Below are 19,974 nucleotides of genomic sequence, written 5' to 3'. Positions count from 1 at the left end.
TGCGCCTAACCTGTATGAGAACGTTTTGAAGAAGTTTTAGTCTGCTGTCTTGCATATAATGAATATGGATGGGGATTTGGGATGTCAAGCAACATAAAAGTAGTCTGTATGAATCATGCACAAGTCATACAGTAGCTTTATGTCAGAAACGGACTGAAATTTAATTTATCATTCACTAAAAGCTTGTATGCTCTGATCACGAATAGCTTGGACATTCTGCTAAACTTCTCCTTTTAAAGTCAAAGTTTCAAATTTCAAACAACAGGTAGTGCACCTAAAATAAAATAAAAATAAATCTGTAATTATTTACTCATCCTCATATCATTCAAAACTTGTATGACATTATTTTTTAGTGGAAACATTTTAAAGATTTTTTCCTGCTGTTTTCTATACAAAGAAAGTGGATGGGGACTGGGCCTGTCACCATCCAAAATGAACCAAAAGCAACATAACTGTGAATCATGCTCTATATTCCGAATCTTCTGTAGTCAAATGGTCAGGAACAGTCTATTCACTAAGTCTACCATTGAATACACCATAGTATGGAAACAAGTAGTAGTTTTGTTTTGTTTTTTGTGAATTTGCTTTAACACCAAACCAGACATTATCCCTAAACTAAAACCCTTAAATAAAACCCTCTACTAAAACCAAAGATTAGTTGATAGGATTTCTGAATGTTACTACTATAAGAACTAATCTTTGCGCTCTGATTTTAGGAGGAGGTTAGAATTGTTGGTTCATATGATATGAAGGTTGTTGTTCCAGGATCAATATCCTTTGTTGGTCCAATAAAACAGTCCTAAACTTAACCTTGAAATCTGATTGTTTGGTTGAATGCTGTTCTTGGACCAACAAGGGTGCATTTGAATACATTTAATTTTAAACTCACTTTTTATTCCAGCTAAAAAGAAATGTCATGTTTTATACTCTTTCACAGTAGCCTGCTGATTTTCTGCTGACAACAGGGGTGTTTTGTGTGTTTATTCACTGAACATTTCCTGTCAAGACGTTTTATATAAATTCATCGTTGGTGCTTTTGTGCATGTGTGTTTTTCTTTGTTTGCATCTCTATAATGTATAAATATTTTTTGACATTTTTATTTAATTACGACCTGTGTTAGCTTTTCTGCATTTCAACAGAACCATAATGTGGGGTTGTCGCACAGCTTTAAGAGTAACTCGGCAGCGTCCTGCAGTGCAGTGCATTTTTATTAGTGTCCTGTCAGTCACGGCTAAGGCTTGCAAAGCCCCTTCAGGGAACAAAAAACAGGTTACGTGGCCAACAGGGAGCACTGGTGACTTCATGCTTTGCCAACTGTTAAAATTGTTCTTGGCTCATTTATGTTTACTACTTTTTATTCTTTCTTTTTTGTCGCTTTTTGTGGCACACAGGCTAACACCTTATGAATGGTACAACCCGCACCCCTGCCTGAAGGGGCGCTGTAACCTGCTGATCAACCAGTATTCTCTGGGCAACAGTTTCTGGTTTCCTGTGGGAGGGTTCATGCAGCAAGGCTCCACCATCGCCCCCAGAGCCCTGTCCACTCGCTGTGTCAGTGGAGTTTGGTAAGAGTCCACAATAAACAATTTCTCTCTTCTGAAAAGACCTGCGTTGATGGTCAAGCATATGATGTGTTTGGATCCTGGTCTCCAGAATGTCAGGAAGTTTAATAATATTTGGATTTTCCTCATTAATCCTGTATATGAGCCTCAAAAATGTATATATAAATTATTACAGAATAAATCCATTGATGCGCAACAAAAAACTAACGTGACTTTGCCTCAACAATGGATTTGATTGGATAACTGCTAACCTGGACTAACCTGCAGACCAATTTCATTGCACAGCATTTAAAATGTTGATTTGGTCATTCTGAAATGCATGAACCAAAGTCTGTCATCAGACTGATGTGGGCTGCGTCCGAAAGCTTAAAAATGATGCCTTCGGAGGATGCCTTCCAAGGTAGGAAGGCATCAAGGCACGTCCGAATCCAATGTTAGCTTCACTTCCTGTCTCCTGAGATACCATCTGATCGATTTTTGAGGGCATCATAGATGTGTCCTTCGCTGCCTTTGATATCCCACAATCCTGTGCTTTACATTCTGTGACAGTTGAGCAAAAAAAAAATAAAGATGACATCTGAAATTTGCAGTTGATGGTCAGTTTGGGTGTAAATGTAAATTTTTGACCAACGTTTTTGACTTAATTTCTAGCAAGAAATTACTATTGTAGTAATACTTAAATATTTGCTTCGTTATCACCAAAGCTCTCTCTATTTTGCTGTAGATCATTAAACCGTTACGCTGTCTCAAAAGTCTGTCCATAATCAGTTTCGTGATGTACCTTTGTGCGTAAATGCTGCCGACAAAGTCATTGCCTGATAAGGCAGTGAGACACCAAGTCAGCTGCCTACGTTTTCGGAGGCAGCCTTGGTATAATGACCTCCCAGAAGTGTCACACGATTGTGTTCCCCCCAAACATCAGGCATCCGAACACAAGATGACATTTGAACACACCTGAATAAAGGTTTCTTATGACCCAAAAGAACATGATAAATATGTCCAAACTTTTGACTGGCTCTAGTCTCATTCCCTTAAAAGGATAGTGGGATCACCCTCAAGTTGTTCCAAACCTGTATGAATTTCTTTCTTCTGTTAAACACATAAGAAGATATTTTGAATAATGTAGGTAACTAAACAGTTGATGGGCCCATTGACCATTGCATAGTATTTTTTTACATCTATCAACTCTATACCCATATTCAGTGGTAACACATATTCTTTTGTGTTCAACAGAAGAAAGATATTTATACAGGTTTGGAACAACTTGAGGGTGAGTAAATGATGACAGAATTTACATTTTTGGGTGAACTGTCCCTTTAAAAGCAGTTTAAAATCTGCCTGGGCAGAAATGTGCAGATTCTTTGTCTGTGATGTAATGGCCCTATCTGCAAGGGTCATGGCTAGATCATCTGCAAAAAATTGCCAGCAAATTAAAACTTCTCTCATAAACAAGTTAGTTATACAGATGCTTTTTATCCAAAGAGGCATTACATTGCATCAAGCTATAGATATTTCTATTCAGTTCTTGCATTTCCTGGGAATCAAACTGATGAACTTGGTTTTGCTAGCACCATTCTTTTCTGTTTGTTCCTTGTTGAATATTGAATTTATATATTTTTTTCTGGGGAACTGAACAATTGATTAAAATATTTACACATTTGTGTATGATCAAATTCTTAAAATAAAAACCCAAGGAATCCAGTACAGCTCATTTTGCCCCCGATTATACATTCATGCTGGTTTTTATGAGTGTTTAAGCTCAGCTGGCTTAACCAGCAAACACCAGTTAGGTTTTACATGCCTAAACTGAATTACCAGCTCGACCAGCATTACCCAGCTGTTATGTTCTTTTCAGCAGAGTATTGCATTCTTCTATACCCTGATCTCATTGTCAGCTGCTGGATGTAGAAGATAAAAGTGCTACTCTCACTTGGCCTCTGTTTTTCTGCTGCGTTATTATACTGTCATTTTTCGAGGCCTTGCCGACTGCAGCACTCTGAGGTCAGTGGAGAATAAAAGCAAGCTATTTTTGAGTATTCAGAACAGGCATACAGTATTCAGAAAAGCCTTTCAACTTCTCATTCGGATTCCAAGCTCACAGTAGCGCTGAGCTCTTTTGAAGTTGGGTCAGAACTGTTTCTGCGTTGCGTTCCTCGTGTCTAAAACTGGTTTGTCGTTCCAGGTGGGCCTTCACCTTGATCATCATCTCTTCCTACACAGCCAACCTGGCGGCCTTTCTCACTGTGCAGAGGATGGAGGTGCCCATCGAGTCGGTGGACGATCTGGCTGACCAGACGGCCATCGAATATGGCACCATGCATGGCGGGTCCACCATGACCTTCTTCCAGGTGAGATCTTCAAGGACAGAATGGAAGAGAACTCCACCCACAAATCAATGGCCTGTCGGCAGGTTTATTGACCATGTCGCTAGCGCTATTCCCTACTTTGGGATTTATCTGTTTGCTGTCTTAATATCAATGCCCTGCGATATCTTTCCCTCTCCAGAGGGCTGCCCAGACTAATTCATACATTTTGATGCATCAGAGGGGCCGTTTCTTGACCCGCTCCTCAGCAAGCACAGGCTGTTTCACATATTCAGTTGTCACATCAACATGTCAAACTGTCAGCTTATCAACCACCTTGGTTAACACAGTCAGTCTCGCCTTCTCAAAGCTCTAGTGATTGGCTGTCAGGACTCCAGACGAAGGTTGAGGAGGAAGCAGGAGTGCACATAATGATCCTAATATCTCCTGTTCTTCGGTTAGAACTCCCGCTACCAGACGTACCAGCGCATGTGGAACTTCATGTATTCCAAGCAGCCCAGTGTGTTCGTGAAGAGCACAGAGGAGGGCATCGCCCGAGTGCTCAACTCCAATTACGCCTACCTGCTGGAGAGCACCATGAACGAGTACTACCGCCAACGCAACTGCAACCTCACCCAGATCGGAGGCCTGCTGGACACCAAGGGTTATGGCATTGGCATGCCTCTGGGTAAGAAATGAGTTTCTGTTAGATAAACAACATCTAGAGTATATGTGGAGTCTTGCTTTTTTTATGGTCATTGCTAGTCAGATTGTATGATATGATCTCACTGTGCAGCTTTAACATTATTCATGTCACTGTAGGATGTATAACTTTAGTCACAATTGACAGCATTGACTGGCCGATCAATCATGTCACACTCATTAACATTGGAAATTGAAATGGTAACACACACACCCAAGCAATCCCTTGCACTGTTTATGTTTTACCTGAATAATTTATCATCTTTTTCCAGAGCATACTCAATGTAGTATGATCATAACATGAAGTGAATGCTAATGAAATTTAAATTAAATATTATTTTACGGTTCATAAACACTAGCATTCAAAGGATTTGGTTTTGGTAAGATTTAATGTTAATGTTTTAAATTATTTAATGTAAATGTTTTAAGTATTCTCTTATGCTCACCAAGGCTGCATTTATTTGATTAAAATACAATAAAACAGTAATATTGTAAAATATCCTTGCTGAATACATTATTAATTTCCAAACGGTAGTGTCATATAGACAACTAATATAAATGGACACTGTCAGAACTTCATCTGAGGCATTGACTAATCGCGAGTGAGCATGTGACAATAAGCGATGCAAGATTACCAAATTTGCCCTATAAATTAAAAAAAATTTGTTTACATTTAGCGAAATCTGTCTCAGACAACAAGGTCGTAGCCAAAATTGCACAGTGCGCACCCGGCTTTAATCGGATAGCAGAAATTAAATGATTCCATTGGCTGAATATAAATTGCACTGAATTGATTTTAACCAATGTTAACCAAGGATTTATGTCCAACAGATGTTTTAATCAACTTGATTAATGAAAGGGTTTAGGATACGATAAGCTAAATGAACATTGTTAGAGCAGCAGGAGTAAGCACAGTAGAAATTATACATCCAGCTCTGGCTTTTGACTTCTCTAAGATGAATATTTATGACTGTTTGTTTCAGGCTCTGTCTACAGAGATGAGTTTGACCTGGCCATACTCAAACTACAGGAGGAAAACCGCCTAGAGATCCTGAAGAGGAAATGGTGGGATGGCGGCAAGTGTCCGAAAGAGGAGGATCATCGAGCCAAAGGTGAACCATCTGTTTCTCAACTGCAGGTCCAAACAGAATCTGTTATAAAACGTTTATCATTTTGTGTATTTCTGTGTAGGTCTGGGCATGGAGAACATCGGTGGGATCTTCGTGGTGCTTGTGTGTGGTCTGCTGGTGGCCATCTTCATGGCAGTGCTGGAGTTTGTGTGGATGCTGCGTCATACGCCAGGAACAGAGGTGAGAGAGGGCTATTTTACCTGCCTCTGCTTTCTGTCCTTCTCCCCGCCCTCGCGCCTCCCTTCCTGATCCCCCCACACCCCATCCCGCACCTCACAACCAGCATCAAAGAGTATACCTCAAAATCATCTACACAGCTCTACACTGTCACAACCAACACGCGGTTTTACGCTTTTTAACGTTTGAATGAAACGAGGTTCCTATTGTTTTGTCTTTTATTTTCCTCCCTGACACATATTGATGGCTGTGTGTGTCAGACTGCATTGTTTCAAATGAAACACTGTGATTTTTACTAAATAAACACTTCGGCATGTTTCAGTAGAACCCCAAGACGTGACTTTTTTTTGGAGGGTACAAATGCATGAGCAGTGTTTGTTTATGTCTTCATGACTTGCTGTAGTATGGACCCTTTTCACATTTCGGGGGCTCTCAGAAGCAGAATTCGTCGTAGTTGGGAAAACTTCTGTAGTGGTGAACGGGACAAGACAGCAAATATATTTTTTGTGTTCTCATTTGCTCCAATAGCGAAAGAAAAAATACTTGATAGCGTTTCTATGACTTTCCAAAAGAGGGGAAAATATTGAGAGATTGATTACAGCCGTCGTTGTATTAGAAATGCTTTCGCAGCAGCGTTAATTTGTTTTTTGTAATTTACGTTATAAATATATATAAAGAAATTTAAATATGAAAAACTTTATTAGATTTGCAATGTTGATAACTGTGAACACAGTCTGTGAAAAGGATCCATTTATTACCATATTCATATATTGAACATTGTGGGTAAATATTCACAGAAAAATTATGTTTGTGTTTGTCTATAAGTATGTGGGTGGGTGTAAAGCGAGACTAAACTAAATGCTAATTGAAAACGGATCGGAAATGTGTGTGTTTGTTTGTGCTCTTGTGTTTTATGTGTCAACATCAAGTGACTAGTTGAGCCAGTGCAGTTTAGCCCCTTTTTTTGATAAATAAGCATTACCCTTAGGGTAGCTTTGTGTATTAGCATTAGGTAATGTGTGTTTGTCTTTGTGTGTGTGAGGTGCATTTATGCATGCAAGTGTATAATTAGGGCCCTGCACTGGCACACCTCATAGTCCAAAGGGTAACATAACATGTTCTACCTGTCCTGTATATCTCTTCATTCACATCACATTGATCCAACACCAAGATGCCCCCTCCAACCAAAGGCCTACTAACATTTACAGCTCCCAGAGTCATGTCATTGTTTGTATGCGGTGCCTTTTCAATCTCATGACAATATATTTGATATGCTTCAGGTAAATGTTGATATTTATCAGAAAACAGCACTGGTTGAGCTTCAGCAGCTAAGTTCTGGAATATGTCAGCTAAGATTAAATGAATGCTAAAGGGACGTGGCTTAATGGGTGGAAGTAACATAAAATGTCCGTATAAATTCATCACAAGCAGATATTTTGTTTTGTTTTTGTCTAATTAAAAGTTCAACTTACAAACTTTCAGCTTTTTCAAAAAGGAAAGTTCTGTCATTTCCTCACCCTCATGTCGTTTCAAACCTGTTACACATTCTGTGTTTTGCAGAACATGGAACATGGAAACATTTTTAAAGTTTTGACCATTTGTCCATTTTGCCCATTGATTTACAAGAAAAAAAGGGTGAGTAAATGACGACAGAACTAAACATTTTTTGAGTGAACTTTCACTATTAGTGTTTTTATCCTCTGTTAGACAAATTTTACCCTGTTGTCTAAAGGTGTAGTCAAATGCACTGTGAATTTTCATGACTTCGATGACTTCTGCACTACACTATACTATTGACAATAGATAATGGATTTCTATTGTGATCGCACCTTAGAACAGGGTGGAAATATTAAGGTTGTGTCATCAATGATATTGTGCTGGTGGCTTTTGCTAATACCTATTACCTACTTGTCTCAGTTTAAAAATTCAAATTTTGTCTAACAGGGTGGAATGAGTGGTTTATGCATAGTTTTTCCCTTAAAATTTGATGTCACCTCAGGAAATTAAGGTCTACTGAAACTACTTAAATCTCTACTGAGGGCAAGAGGAAAATACTACTGTAAAACAACCAAATATCAAATATTTAGATTACCTTGTGTAAATAACCATCGAAGCATGGAACCTCTTGGGAGCAATTTCAGCCCAATTTTTAAACATTTAAGGCACCGTATACAAAGAATGAACGAAACACAGCTCCACTCATTTATGTCTTTTTATAATGCAAATCTAACAATACATTTAAAAAGTGAACTTGTTGAGAATATAATGAGCACACACAGAGATCGCCCAAGCGCTTCAGGATGTTTTCTCAGATTTCTCTGCGGTGCATCAGTCCAGATAAACAGCCACCACCCCCTGTATAGCCCAGTGTTATTTTGATCAATGCTCTGGCTGTGCTGCCTGCCACCCCTTGTGTGCAGCGTGTCAGTGAGACCCCCTGGCCTCTCTCTCTCTCTTTCTCTCCCTCTGTCTCCGTGTTTGTGCCTCACAGCTGTCCATGTGCGAGGAGATGCTACGAGAGCTGCAGGGCATCGTGCTGTGCCAGGACAGCCTGCAGTTACGGCGCAGGCGCGGAGCCACCGTGCTGCGACCGCAGCCTCTGCCCCTGGACGACCGGCGGGCGCGGGCGGCAGCAGCGAGCCTCAGCAACGGCAAGCTGTGCACAGGCACCGGCCTGCCCGAACCCCTCTCCCACAGACTGGCGCAGGAGGCCGCCCTGGTGGCGCGAGGGTGCAGTCACATTCGCATCTGCCCGGAGTGCCGGCGCTTCCAGGGCATTCGAGTGCGCCCCGCCGGCCCCCCGGGAGCTTCGCCCACCCACAGCGAGGAGAGTATAGAGTGGGAGAAGGGCACCAACAACAGTGAACACGAATAACCTCTCTTACCTGTGTCGGGTAGACGTTAAACGACGGCTTTGCTGGACCCAGGGATTATGGGAACATAGGCTCCAGAGAAGGAGCTAAAGGAGATGCTGTCCGTGCTGCTGAATTCGGCCCAGGAGCTGCGTCTGGTTTCTGTACACTGTCCTCACAGCCCTCTGCTTTTGGGGGACACAGCAGAGGGGCTTTGTACTATGCAGTATATTTGTCTTACTGTGCTGTTGATTTATTTTTAAATTATTCCTCTTTTGTTGTGAAACCACTATATTGCTATTATCTCCTTCTCACGACACCAGTTTAGTTTGGTTTTTCACACAGACGCGTACAGCGGACGACTCGATCCACTATCGCTCAACCTTTTTAGAGTGCCAAAATACTTTGTATTAATTTTGTGCTATCGCCTTCTCATGCCGGCCCCGGGCGGAGTAACTATTAAGAGAACTGAACACAAAAACAACTGCGACCTGTTTTTATTAATAGTCATATTTCATTAAAAATGTTTTTTGGGATGTTTCTGAATGTTTGATGTGCATGTGCAAGGGTTTTAGATGCTATTGAATGGAGAAAAATGAAGAATTTTATTTTTTTTCTGGTTAAAGACACACTTTTTACACTTTGCTTTTCATTCTTTTGAGTTGGATTCATGTTGTTGCACTCTTTGGATATGAAAATTGCACATAGTTGTGGGAAAGTGGAAGATTATGCTCCCATTTAAGGAATTTGCATTAGGAAACTAACTAGGATTAATACCGATTTCCATTTACCCTTATTTTTGTCATTCTAGCAGGATTCATGGAGGTATCAAGTGTGTTCGCTTTCTAAAACATGTCAGGAAAGTGATATCTTGAGTTGATATACATGATGAAATCAATACATGAGGAAATCAGCAGGGTCACTCCATCTAGACATATCTGTGTGATGAAACATTGATGATTGTTGGCCTATGTACATCAGATATTCAGGTATTTCTTTATACTACATAACAGCTCATAAAGTTATTGTTTTGTTTGGGGGGGTTTTGACACCAGAAACATCCATTTGTTCATGTGATGTCTTTGGTTCATCTTGTTTTCAAAGAGAGACATCTGGTGAACAACCTTTTAAAAATGGATTCAACCAATCGGTTTTATCAACGTACCACAGCTGATGCAGAATTTGGATACCAAAATGAAATTATTTTATATTAGGCATGATGTTATCCTCAACTTGCAGTGCCAAATTGTAATAAATTGCCTTCACGTTTTGGAGAGCCATTAGAGGTGACTTATGTTGATTTTTCTGTGCATTTCTATTGAACTGAATCCATTTCTAAATGATATTTCAATACGGTGTTAGTGCCTGACGAAAATAAATGGCATTGTGTTCAGTTCTGTGAAAGTTTTTGTCTCTTAGATCTTTTGGCTCAATCTGTAAACATTTGGGTTTTTTTAGGTGCACAAATACAGCTCCATTAATTTACAGGTTGGAATGGCTGTGCATGTGTGTTTTGGTGTTTCAGGCATCTGATGAGCAATGGCAAAGCTGTATGTGCAGGTGGGTTTTCACTGGAAACACAGACTTGCAAACAACTCTATGGGGGCAACCTCAAGATGTGACACATTTACTATGTGGGGCATGAGCACATCTGCTTTAGACTAAGAGCTGGTTTAAAGAGTCAACAAACAAGCAAAAACATTGCCAAAAAATGCACATGCAGCAATTATTAAAATCTATTTTATTCAAGTGACCAATAATAGGGGGGTTAACAAGAACTGAATAGAATTCGGCTAAACATGTGACCTCAGAATGGCTGCCCCCATGAGGTAACCCACTCCATGTAAAGCAAAACCGGTTTTATCAGGTTATTAATAGGACTGTGGTCTTCATCTCATGATGTGAATGTTCTTTTAACTGTGTATTTAAAAACTATTTATGGACTGTGTAAAACTTTTATAATGAGTTAAAACTTACTGAGTACACAATATTAATTTCTCACCTTCAAGTTGTTAAAAAAATTAAATTTTTCAAAATATCTTATTTTGTGTTCAGCAGAAAAAAGAAATTCATACATGGTTAGAACAACATAAATGATGACAGAATTTTCATTTTTTGGGGAACTATGACCTTTAAGAAAATTAGTCCACTGTGAGCTTACAACCTGATTTCACAAGAAAATGCTACTATTTTGGAGTAGGCAATGTGATTCATACAAAAACCTGATTTTTAGAAAAAAGTAAGCTTCGCCCCTAAACATAACTGTTAGTGCAGCCAGCGTAAGCAAATTTTACAAAGACATATGAGAGACTGTACTAATTCATACGAATTAGCCACCATTTCACAAAACATAAAGTTACAAATTGCTATGAGAGTGCGTTGAAGCTTCTGTGTTTGCCTCGATCCTGAGTATTTTCGAACTGAAGAAATAGCTCCAACATCTGCAGATGTCTAAATGATAGAAATCCATTAACATTCTAAGGTTCAAACACTAAATTGAAGTCAAATCCAATGCTATGATGGTTTGATAGTAATGAGTGTGAATGTTCAGAGACCGAAATGTCATGACTGAAGACAACACTTATTTGTGAGACTTGCAAAGCCCACAGCCCAATCAGTCCAGATGCATTCCCGAGGGCCGGACCTCGATCTCTCTCAGCATACTGCCCTTCTCCAAGCCATTTATTTCTTAATTCAGCTCTAACCTGTTTCCACAGGATGAAATTGCATCTCTGGCTTTAATTCCTTCTGGTGTCGTAACTGATTTTGGTCAGACAACAAGAAATTTGACTCTCTGCTTATTTACACTTCATCACATCAGCAAGCTTGGTTTCACATGCTGTTGCGTTGTGTTGCCACATGGGGCGCTATAGCAAGAGTTTTTTTTAATATCGGTTTCTCTTTTAGATTAAATGCTGTCATAGCTAAGCAAATGTGAAAGGGTTAGTTCACCCAAAAATGAAAATAATGTAATTTATTACTCACCCTCATGCCGTTCCACAACCGTAAGACCTCCGTTCATCTTCGGAACAAAAATTAAGATATTTTTGTTGAAATCTAAAGGCTCAGTGAGGCCTCCATAGGCAGCAATTAAATGAAAGCTCTCAGGATCCATTAATGTACTCAAAACATTTAAATCAGTTCATGTGAGTACAGTGGTATAATATTACTATTATAAAACAACAATAATATTTTTGGTGCGCCAAAAAAACAAAATAACGACTTATATAGTGATAACCGATTTCAAAACACTGCTTCGTTAAGCTTCGGAGCGTATCGAATCAGAGAGTCGATTCATGATTCGGATCGCGTGTCAAACCGCCAAACTGCTGAAATCACGTGACTTTGGCGCTCCGAACCGCTGAATCGACTCACTGATTTGATATGCCCCAAAGCTTCTTGAAGCAGTGTTTTGAAATCGGTTATCACTATATAAGTCGTTATTTAGTTTTTTTTGGCACACAAAAAATATTCTTGTCGCTTTATAATATTAATATTAAACCACTGTACTCACATGAACTGATTTAAATATGTTTTTAGTACATAATGGATCTTGAGAGTGTAAATTTCATTACTAGCTATGCAGGCCTCACTGAGCCTTCGGATTTCAACACAAATATCTTAATTTGTGTTCCGAAGATGAACGGAGGTCTTACTGGTGTGGAACGGCATGAGGGTGAGTAATAAATTACATTATTTTCATGTTTGGGTGAACTATTCAGACCTGAATCTTGCATTTGAATTGCAAAAACGCTCTCTGTGTGAATGGGCCCTTATAGGCAACACTATGGAGCTTTTCCATTGTTTTGCATGTGCATGTGTTACTGCGTCTCGCACATAAAAGGGCATTAAATCTGGCGTTTATGGTAAAAATATAAAAATTAAACTTGATCTTAAAACTGATCTCTAGGCCTTCTGTTTTATTTTTTTATTTATTTCCACTATCTTTCGTCTCACATTTTTAAAAGCATTGAATGGCTCTTGTGTTAGTTGAAGTCAATAGTATATTTCTAGCAACATACCTTAATAATAGCTCATTCAATTTAACCCTCATCCTTCCCTTGCACTTTGTAACAAATCCTTCCTTCGTGGGTCAAAATGACCCAAAGCCCTAAAATTATACTTCATTTTTTCTTTGTCCAGAAAGCTTCTATTTCATTTTGATATTTTTTTCCATTTTTTGTTATTTATTTTATTTACCTTTAAATGACTAGATTTTATCAATAAATAATAAATAAATAGTTATTTAATCACATTCTTTCAAGTTTCAACATCAATTCAAAATAACTCACAATTTCATGCATAACCCTTTTAATTGAGCTCAAAATACCTTATATAACATGATGTGTCATGACTCTTGCCACTAGATGGCCTTATAGCTCTAGTCTATATCGGTCTATTATGGAGCGAATGAGCTGTTCCGCTGGGTCCTAAAGTCAGTTTTTCTTCAGCATGCATTCAGATACACATGTAGACATAAAATAATTATTTTTAGCATTTTTAGTTAGAATTTTGCATTACATTCACTCCTATGGGGGTCAAATTGATCCGTGAGGGAAGGATTTGTTACTTTTTAAAATTTCAACCACAAAACTCCTCAAATCCAGTCAATTATTTTTGAGCATTTGTGGTTCAAGTGCGACCAAAGTCCTAGTGTCTTGGACCACTCCGATGAATTCTCAATTTTTCAAAATGACCCCAGGGAAGGATGAGGGTTGATGTCAGATGCATTTGAATGTAACTGTTTTAGTATAGTGTTATCTTGCTGTTTTTCACAGTTTCACAAATGATTTATTATCAAAAGCAGTATATTAAAACAGCCCATTCTAAATGTTTTAAAGTGAATAGTCATTGCTATAAATCTTTTTCAGGTCACTGGTTTGTCACCTACAGCTGAATTTCTAGCTATTAGACTCTCTTTAATGTTCTAAAACATCAGAGGTAAGTAACAGCATAGGTCCAAATGCTCTTTGTCATCTTTGTTCCACAATGAAAGTGTTGTAAAGTGTTCTTCAGCAGTGCTTGAATAAGCAGGGCAACCATCTCACCATTACATATATAGTGAAATAAAAGTCTTTGTTTGCTTTCGTCTTCTTTTCATTTATTCTCCTTGTGATGAATTGATCTCTGATAGGGAGACATTTATCATCTGCCTGCCAGATCAGACGTAAAGCTGGCACATAGAAAATTATGATTGTAGCCTAGTGCCACGTCTTTCATGAATGTTAAATCCATGACATAAGAAGGTCAGTTATGTAACTGCATTAACTCAATATTTTCATATTGAAATTATGTTTTGTAGCGTTTATTCCAGACAGTCAGTTCTCCCGGGGAATCTCACATCTGTAAATCAACAGCTGGCGTCTGTCAGAGGCATTAGAGCATTACTCCAGGAATCATACTAAGAAGAAAACAACAACAGGTAAACAAATCCTATAGACATTCTATAGGGAGAAAATTAAACCGTAAACGGTTTATTTAATTATTTTATTATAGTCATTTTAAATTTAAACGATAAAGGAAATTACTTTTGGAAAAGCGACAAAAGAAAATAGGACAACAGCGACACCAGCTGGTAACAGAATGAACTGCACCATCTGCTGTAAACGATTAGAGCTTCATTCATGAAACACTGGCAGGCCGCAGGACAAATGCATACATTTTACGTAAAACCATTTTTCTGAATAAATTGTCCAGTACAATTCAGTGGCAAAATATATATGCAAATAGACTGATGAAATGCTTCCATAAAAGTTCATTCTGGTTGTCATTTCATGAATTAAGGCCCAAACACAAGTCTAAGCACAATGTACAAACTGCTTTCTCAAATTACACTAAAACCAGGTGCCTATACCATGAAGCCGGTTTAGCTGGCTAGCCAGATATGTTTAAGCTTAGTTTGTGACAATCCTGGGTTTTAGATACCATTAAAGTGGTTTGGCTTTTTGCAGTGTTTATCTCCATAGTAACTTATGCTCCAAGGCTAACCTGCTCCAGGGCAGGTTATGTTCTGGATAAGACATCTCAAACTGAAATTGGACCAATCAGCAGTGAGCAAATCGCCATAGCTCTGATGCAATAAAGTCACTCCCACTTTTTCTACTCCAAATTAAAGGTCACTACATAGCAAATGTTTTTTAAGACTAAAGCGTCTGGCTTTTAACAATGCTTATTTATAATAATAATAATTTTGAATGGTATAGATATCATTTATGTAATACCCTTAATCAATTACACATGTATAATTTTAGCTAAACAATCATTAATAGGCACTTAGTTAAAATTAATATTAATAGCCTATATAAAGGTCATACAAATAAGCTTTAAAATCAATAAATAAAGCTATAAATATTACTACACGTGAGCTTAAATGTTCAATTCTCTCTATATATCAACTAAACTAACTTCATAACTTTTACTTGCATTGACGTATTAAGATTTTTCTTAAACTTGTCCTCTTTCATAGACAGCTCTTTTCTTCTTCCTGTGTAAATTTGTGTAAATTCTTAATATTTTTCAATCATGTAATATTCTGCAGAAGAGAGAAATCAATCTCACTGCTTCTCTCGTGAGAAGTAAATCTCAGCTTCACTGATCCACAGCATGTGATTGGCTGTTCACTACTGATGTCACAGCTAAACTCCTAAATTCAGGATCAAAGACTGAGTTGACAGAGAAAGCTGATGATCAGCATCATGGGACAAACAAAGCCAGAATAGATTGGTTTGGTTTTGTCAACTCAAAACTAATCCTGTAACTCTGAGTTTGTTAAACTACCATCATGGTACAGGCCCCAGGTGTGGTAAAATTGTAAACAGTATTATAATATGTATTATTTTTGTTTTTGTTTGTTTGTTTGTTTGTGTGTGTGTGTGCGTGCGTGCGTGCGTGCGTGCGACATAAAATATGTGTGTGTACGGTGTATAATTATGTATATATAAATACACATGCATGTATATATTTAAGAAATATTTGCATATACTGTATATATAATTTATCTTATATATCAATATATATTTTATAAAAAATATAATATTTTTCTTAGTACATAGTACACAAATATTTCATGTAAACACAAACTTTTATTTTGGATGTGATATATATATATATATATTTTTCACAATATTACTGTTTCATTGTGTTTTACTAGAGTAATGATGCTGCAAATTCATTACTCTATTCTTCAGTGTCTCATGACCCTTTAGAAATCATTCTAATATGCTGATTTTCCGGAACATTGAACACTGCTTCTTCTGGAAACCATACTTTTTTCAGAAATATTTTATGAATAGAAAGTTCAAAAGAACATCATTTATTTGAAATAAAAATATTTTGTAACATTATAAATGTCTTTCCTATTTTTTATATATTATATATATATATATATATATATATATATTATATTATATATTATATTATATATATATATATATATATAATCTCAATCCACAGAGCCCAGAATGAAAAGCCCTGGCTTGTGCAATATACATGCAATCTCATAGATGTCAAAGGTCAGATGTATTGGTCCTTGTCTTGTTCTGTTCCCAGTGCTCAACTGAAGATGTCCTCATATGTGAAGCGGGTTTATCCCAAAGTCACGGAGCATGTCCTTGACATCCTGATGAATGACTGTGCTCTGTTCTTCCCACTGCAGCCGCGTCTCAGCCAGGTGAGAGAGCAAACTGTCCAAATAGCCCTGCACCAGGCCAATAGACACCAATTAATAAAAAACAACTCAATTTAAGATGAAAAGTATCTTATTAAATGGGGCATGTCTCGCCATCTGGCACAAGTGTTTAGAGGTGCAGATGGTCTCTATTCTAAAATACTAAATGCTGAAATGGATAACCTTTTGGATGGCAATCAGATTTGTTAACACTTTAATTAACCGTCAGTTCAATTAGTTTTACTATAGCATTAATTATACCTCATTTAGTCGAGGTAGATTATTCAGGCACACTTTGAAATGCCACCAAGCAATTTTAAGCTTTGTGTAGTGCTAATAAAATATGTCATCCATTCAAGCATCTAATATATATTTGGACACGGCGCTGAGATTTCACTTAATCGCTTATAGAGCGGTGACTCGGACTTACATGCAGTATCTTCTCACACTCACTCTCCATGCGGTCCAGTTTGCTTTGGAGGTCAGAAATGATGGCGTCTTTCTCTGCTTCAGTCTTCTCTCGCTGCTCTCGTTCCGATTTTAATTTAACATGACACTCAGCTGATCAAACAGAGGCCTGTCATTAGCATGTGTTTGTTTGGTTAAAGCACACTGCCTATATGTGATAAGCACAAGAATTTGAATATGTTAACGGCTGAACTCACCGAGCTGTGTCTCCAGCAAGTCCACACTCACTTCAAGCCTGTTCACTTTAGTCTGCAGGTCTGTTTCCAGAGACCTATATTGACGGTTGAGATCTGTTTTCAAAGTTAAATACAAAACATATTGTGTTAGAAATCAATGATGATATAACTTGCAAAAACATACTGTAAGTCACAGAAGTCATTCATACACTACCAGTAAGATTTTGTTTAGATAGATGACATTTTTAATTTCACTAAATTATTTCTATTACAAACAAATGTTTGTTCTTCTATTCATCAAGGATTCCTGGAAAAACAAATCTATCAGTGTTTCCACAAAAATATTAAGCAGCACAACTGTAAGCAGCAAATCAGCATATTGGACTGATTTCTGAAGGATCATGTGACACTGATGACTGGAGTAATGATGCTGAAATTCAGCTTTGACAACACAGAAATAAATTACATTTTCAAATATATTCAAGTTTAAAATAGTTATTTTAAATTGCAAGTTCATTTTTACCGTTTTCACTGTATTCCGATCAATGTTGCCTTGGTGACAGTGTTGGGAACTAGTTACATGTAATTAGATTAGGTCATTTCATTACAAAAGAAATGTACTGAGATAAATATGTAATTAAATTACAGTTACTTATGAAAATGTTAATTACAAAGGGGGTTACATATGGATATTTTCTGTAAAAAGCTAGGATATGTTGAATAATATTAATTTGTTGCTTTGCCTGTTTTTGATGTGCACGATGCCTCCTGCCATTTAAAGGTGGTTTAATAAAACGTTGCAGTTCTGATGTTTTTGATTGGTTCTCGCGTATGAATTTGCAGCGCACCATGTCATCAATTACATCAATCCACATCGCCGCTGAAAGCTTTAGGCTACAACCTGTCTGAGATTTGCCACCATGGTGAGTGATAAAAATGTGTTCCAGTGCTGGAAAATAGAAAAGTAATCAAATGAATTCAGTTACATTACTTTAATAAAGTGATTGAAATAGTTATTCTATTACATATTAAATATGGTAAATTGTAATCTGAATTAACCCAAGCATTATAATTACAAAGTAGCCTTCCCAACACTGCTTGGTGAGCATAAGAGACTTCTTTCAAAAACATTAAAAAAAAAAAAACTTACTGACCCCAAACCTCAATAAAACAAAGCTGAAGTTCATTAGGTGACCCCATAACCATTGAGAAAGTCTAAGAAACTGCCTAACTTGCCACTGAAAAAATTATTTCATTTTCATCAAGCTATAAAAATCTAGCATCCAAGATGGCGCCGCTTCATGGCAATATGGCGTTGGTCTCGACTTATATGTATCCATGTATGTATGTGCTTGTTTGTTTTGTTTTTTCCGTGTTATAATTGTGGATGAGCTCACCAAGAAAAATTCCAGACAATCAGGTTGTTATGGCAATAAATAAATAAATCAAGCGTTTCCAAAGCAGTACAACAAAACATTATCGTGTGGTTTCCTGGACAGAGATTAAGCCTACAGTCCTAGACTTAAATGGCTATTTAAAACAGATGACCAGAAATCTGCTTTCTCTGTCATGGTTTTAAATAGTCCTACTCCAGGACTAAATTGTGGCTTAAATTAAACCTACCATGAGGAAGGTTTAACTTCCGATTAATGTTGTGTTTCAAAGTATCTTCTTTGAAACAACATTTAGGCTATTTGATGTTAAACCTGCCTCCTGGATTCATTTAAGCCTCAATTTACTCTTCCTCCAGGATATCATGGTCACCATCAGGTAATATGTTATCAAAAAGTTGTTGGCTCTCAATTAGCCTATTCTTATCAGTAATTCAAGTGGTCAGTATATTTATTTGCAGGTCCTCTTTAAGTCTTAAACCTCTCTCTTCAGTTTTTTTTTTTTTTTTTTTTTTTTGGGGGGGGGGGGTATTTTTATATTCTTCCACATATCTGTATTGATTAACTACAGTAATATCAACCCACAGATTTCACAAAACAGGAAGGTAATAAAGCTGATGATTCAATCTTGCCTGAAGTTGTATATTGTTCTTGTAGATGTGTGTTCATTTGCATTTATTTCATTACAAATAGATTTCCAGGCATTTATTTTCTTAGATTCCACAGCTGATGTGTGCATTTTTCTCCCTTGTTCAATAACTTTTTTGGATTGCAGTCTTTTTTCTTTTCTTTTTTTTTTTTGCTGTTATTGTTTTCCCAAATTTTGGTTCATTCCATGTTGGTTGTGCTAATTCAGATTCAGCACAGATTTTATTAATTTTGTTTATTTTAGTTCAGGACTTCATAGCCCAGGTGTTAGTAATCTATTAATATGTGTTTCAGAAAGCCATTTTTAAGCCATGATTAACTAGATTAAGGTCTAGCCAACTTCCATTAAGCCCTGTTCGGGAAAAACGCCTCTATATTATGAAGTATGGAGGTGTACTATATTAATAAACTTGCAATAAAGCAATATATTTTATACAGACCTGCAGTGACGTCCTTCATGTCTGATCTTTCCTGACTGAGCACCTGCTCCAAATCTCTGATTTGGCTTTTCAAGTCATCTCTCACCGCTGTAGCCTGACGCGCTACACTGCTCCTCAGTGCTGACAAGGTTTAGACATGTTACTTTCTTAATGTTTTATTTGAATTAAACATCAGCAAACAGAGAACAAATTTAAGAACTTTCAATTTTAAGAATTATATTTGCCTTACCAAGATGTTCTTTTAAAACAACCACGTCTAAGGCACTTCTCTGGTACTTCTCTGAAAGTCCATCATCTGAGGAAAAAAAGGAAATATATCATGCCAATCAAACAATTAAGTCTTTATTGTAAGAATTATATTATTTTGAGTTTATAAAAGTAAAAACACCTTTTTCTGGCGTGCTCTTTTTGGACTTTTCCTTTTTGCTGTTTCCTTTCCCTTTCTTCTTTGGTGGCAT

General features: G+C 37.4%; 2 protein-coding genes across 3 annotated transcripts in view; one reads left to right on the top strand and one right to left on the bottom strand.

The window, feature by feature from the left end:
- Window positions 1-10,128, top strand: part of grik4 (glutamate receptor, ionotropic, kainate 4) — a 511,925-nt gene extending 501,797 nt beyond the window's left edge. Inside the window, exons 16-21 of one of the 2 annotated variants that reach the window (XM_079824290.1) lie at window positions 1,393-1,566; window positions 3,746-3,911; window positions 4,329-4,554; window positions 5,552-5,680; window positions 5,760-5,878; window positions 8,367-10,128. In XM_079824290.1, the coding sequence (XP_079680416.1) occupies window positions 1,393-1,566; window positions 3,746-3,911; window positions 4,329-4,554; window positions 5,552-5,680; window positions 5,760-5,878; window positions 8,367-8,750 (1,198 nt within the window). In that variant the 3' untranslated portion in view covers window positions 8,751-10,128. Of the gene's footprint in view, window positions 1-1,392; window positions 1,567-3,745; window positions 3,912-4,328; window positions 4,555-5,551; window positions 5,879-8,366 lie in introns of both variants that reach the window. The other variant, XM_079824289.1, reaches the window with a different exon arrangement.
- A 6,166-nt stretch (window positions 10,129-16,294) lies between these two features.
- Window positions 16,295-19,974, bottom strand: drc12 (dynein regulatory complex subunit 12 homolog; the record flags this gene model as incomplete). The annotated part of the gene is made up of 6 exons (XM_079824104.1): window positions 16,295-16,423; window positions 16,824-16,954; window positions 17,059-17,151; window positions 19,517-19,636; window positions 19,746-19,811; window positions 19,905-19,974. 6 exons carry the CDS (start codon window positions 19,972-19,974, stop codon window positions 16,295-16,297), a joined length of 609 nt encoding a protein of 202 aa, XP_079680230.1.

This window comes from Gobio gobio (genome assembly GCF_949357685.1).
Source record: "Gobio gobio genome assembly, chromosome: 8".
NCBI classification, from domain to species: Eukaryota; Metazoa; Chordata; class Actinopteri; order Cypriniformes; family Gobionidae; genus Gobio; species Gobio gobio.
This window is presented reverse-complemented; position numbering and strand designations above follow the sequence as displayed.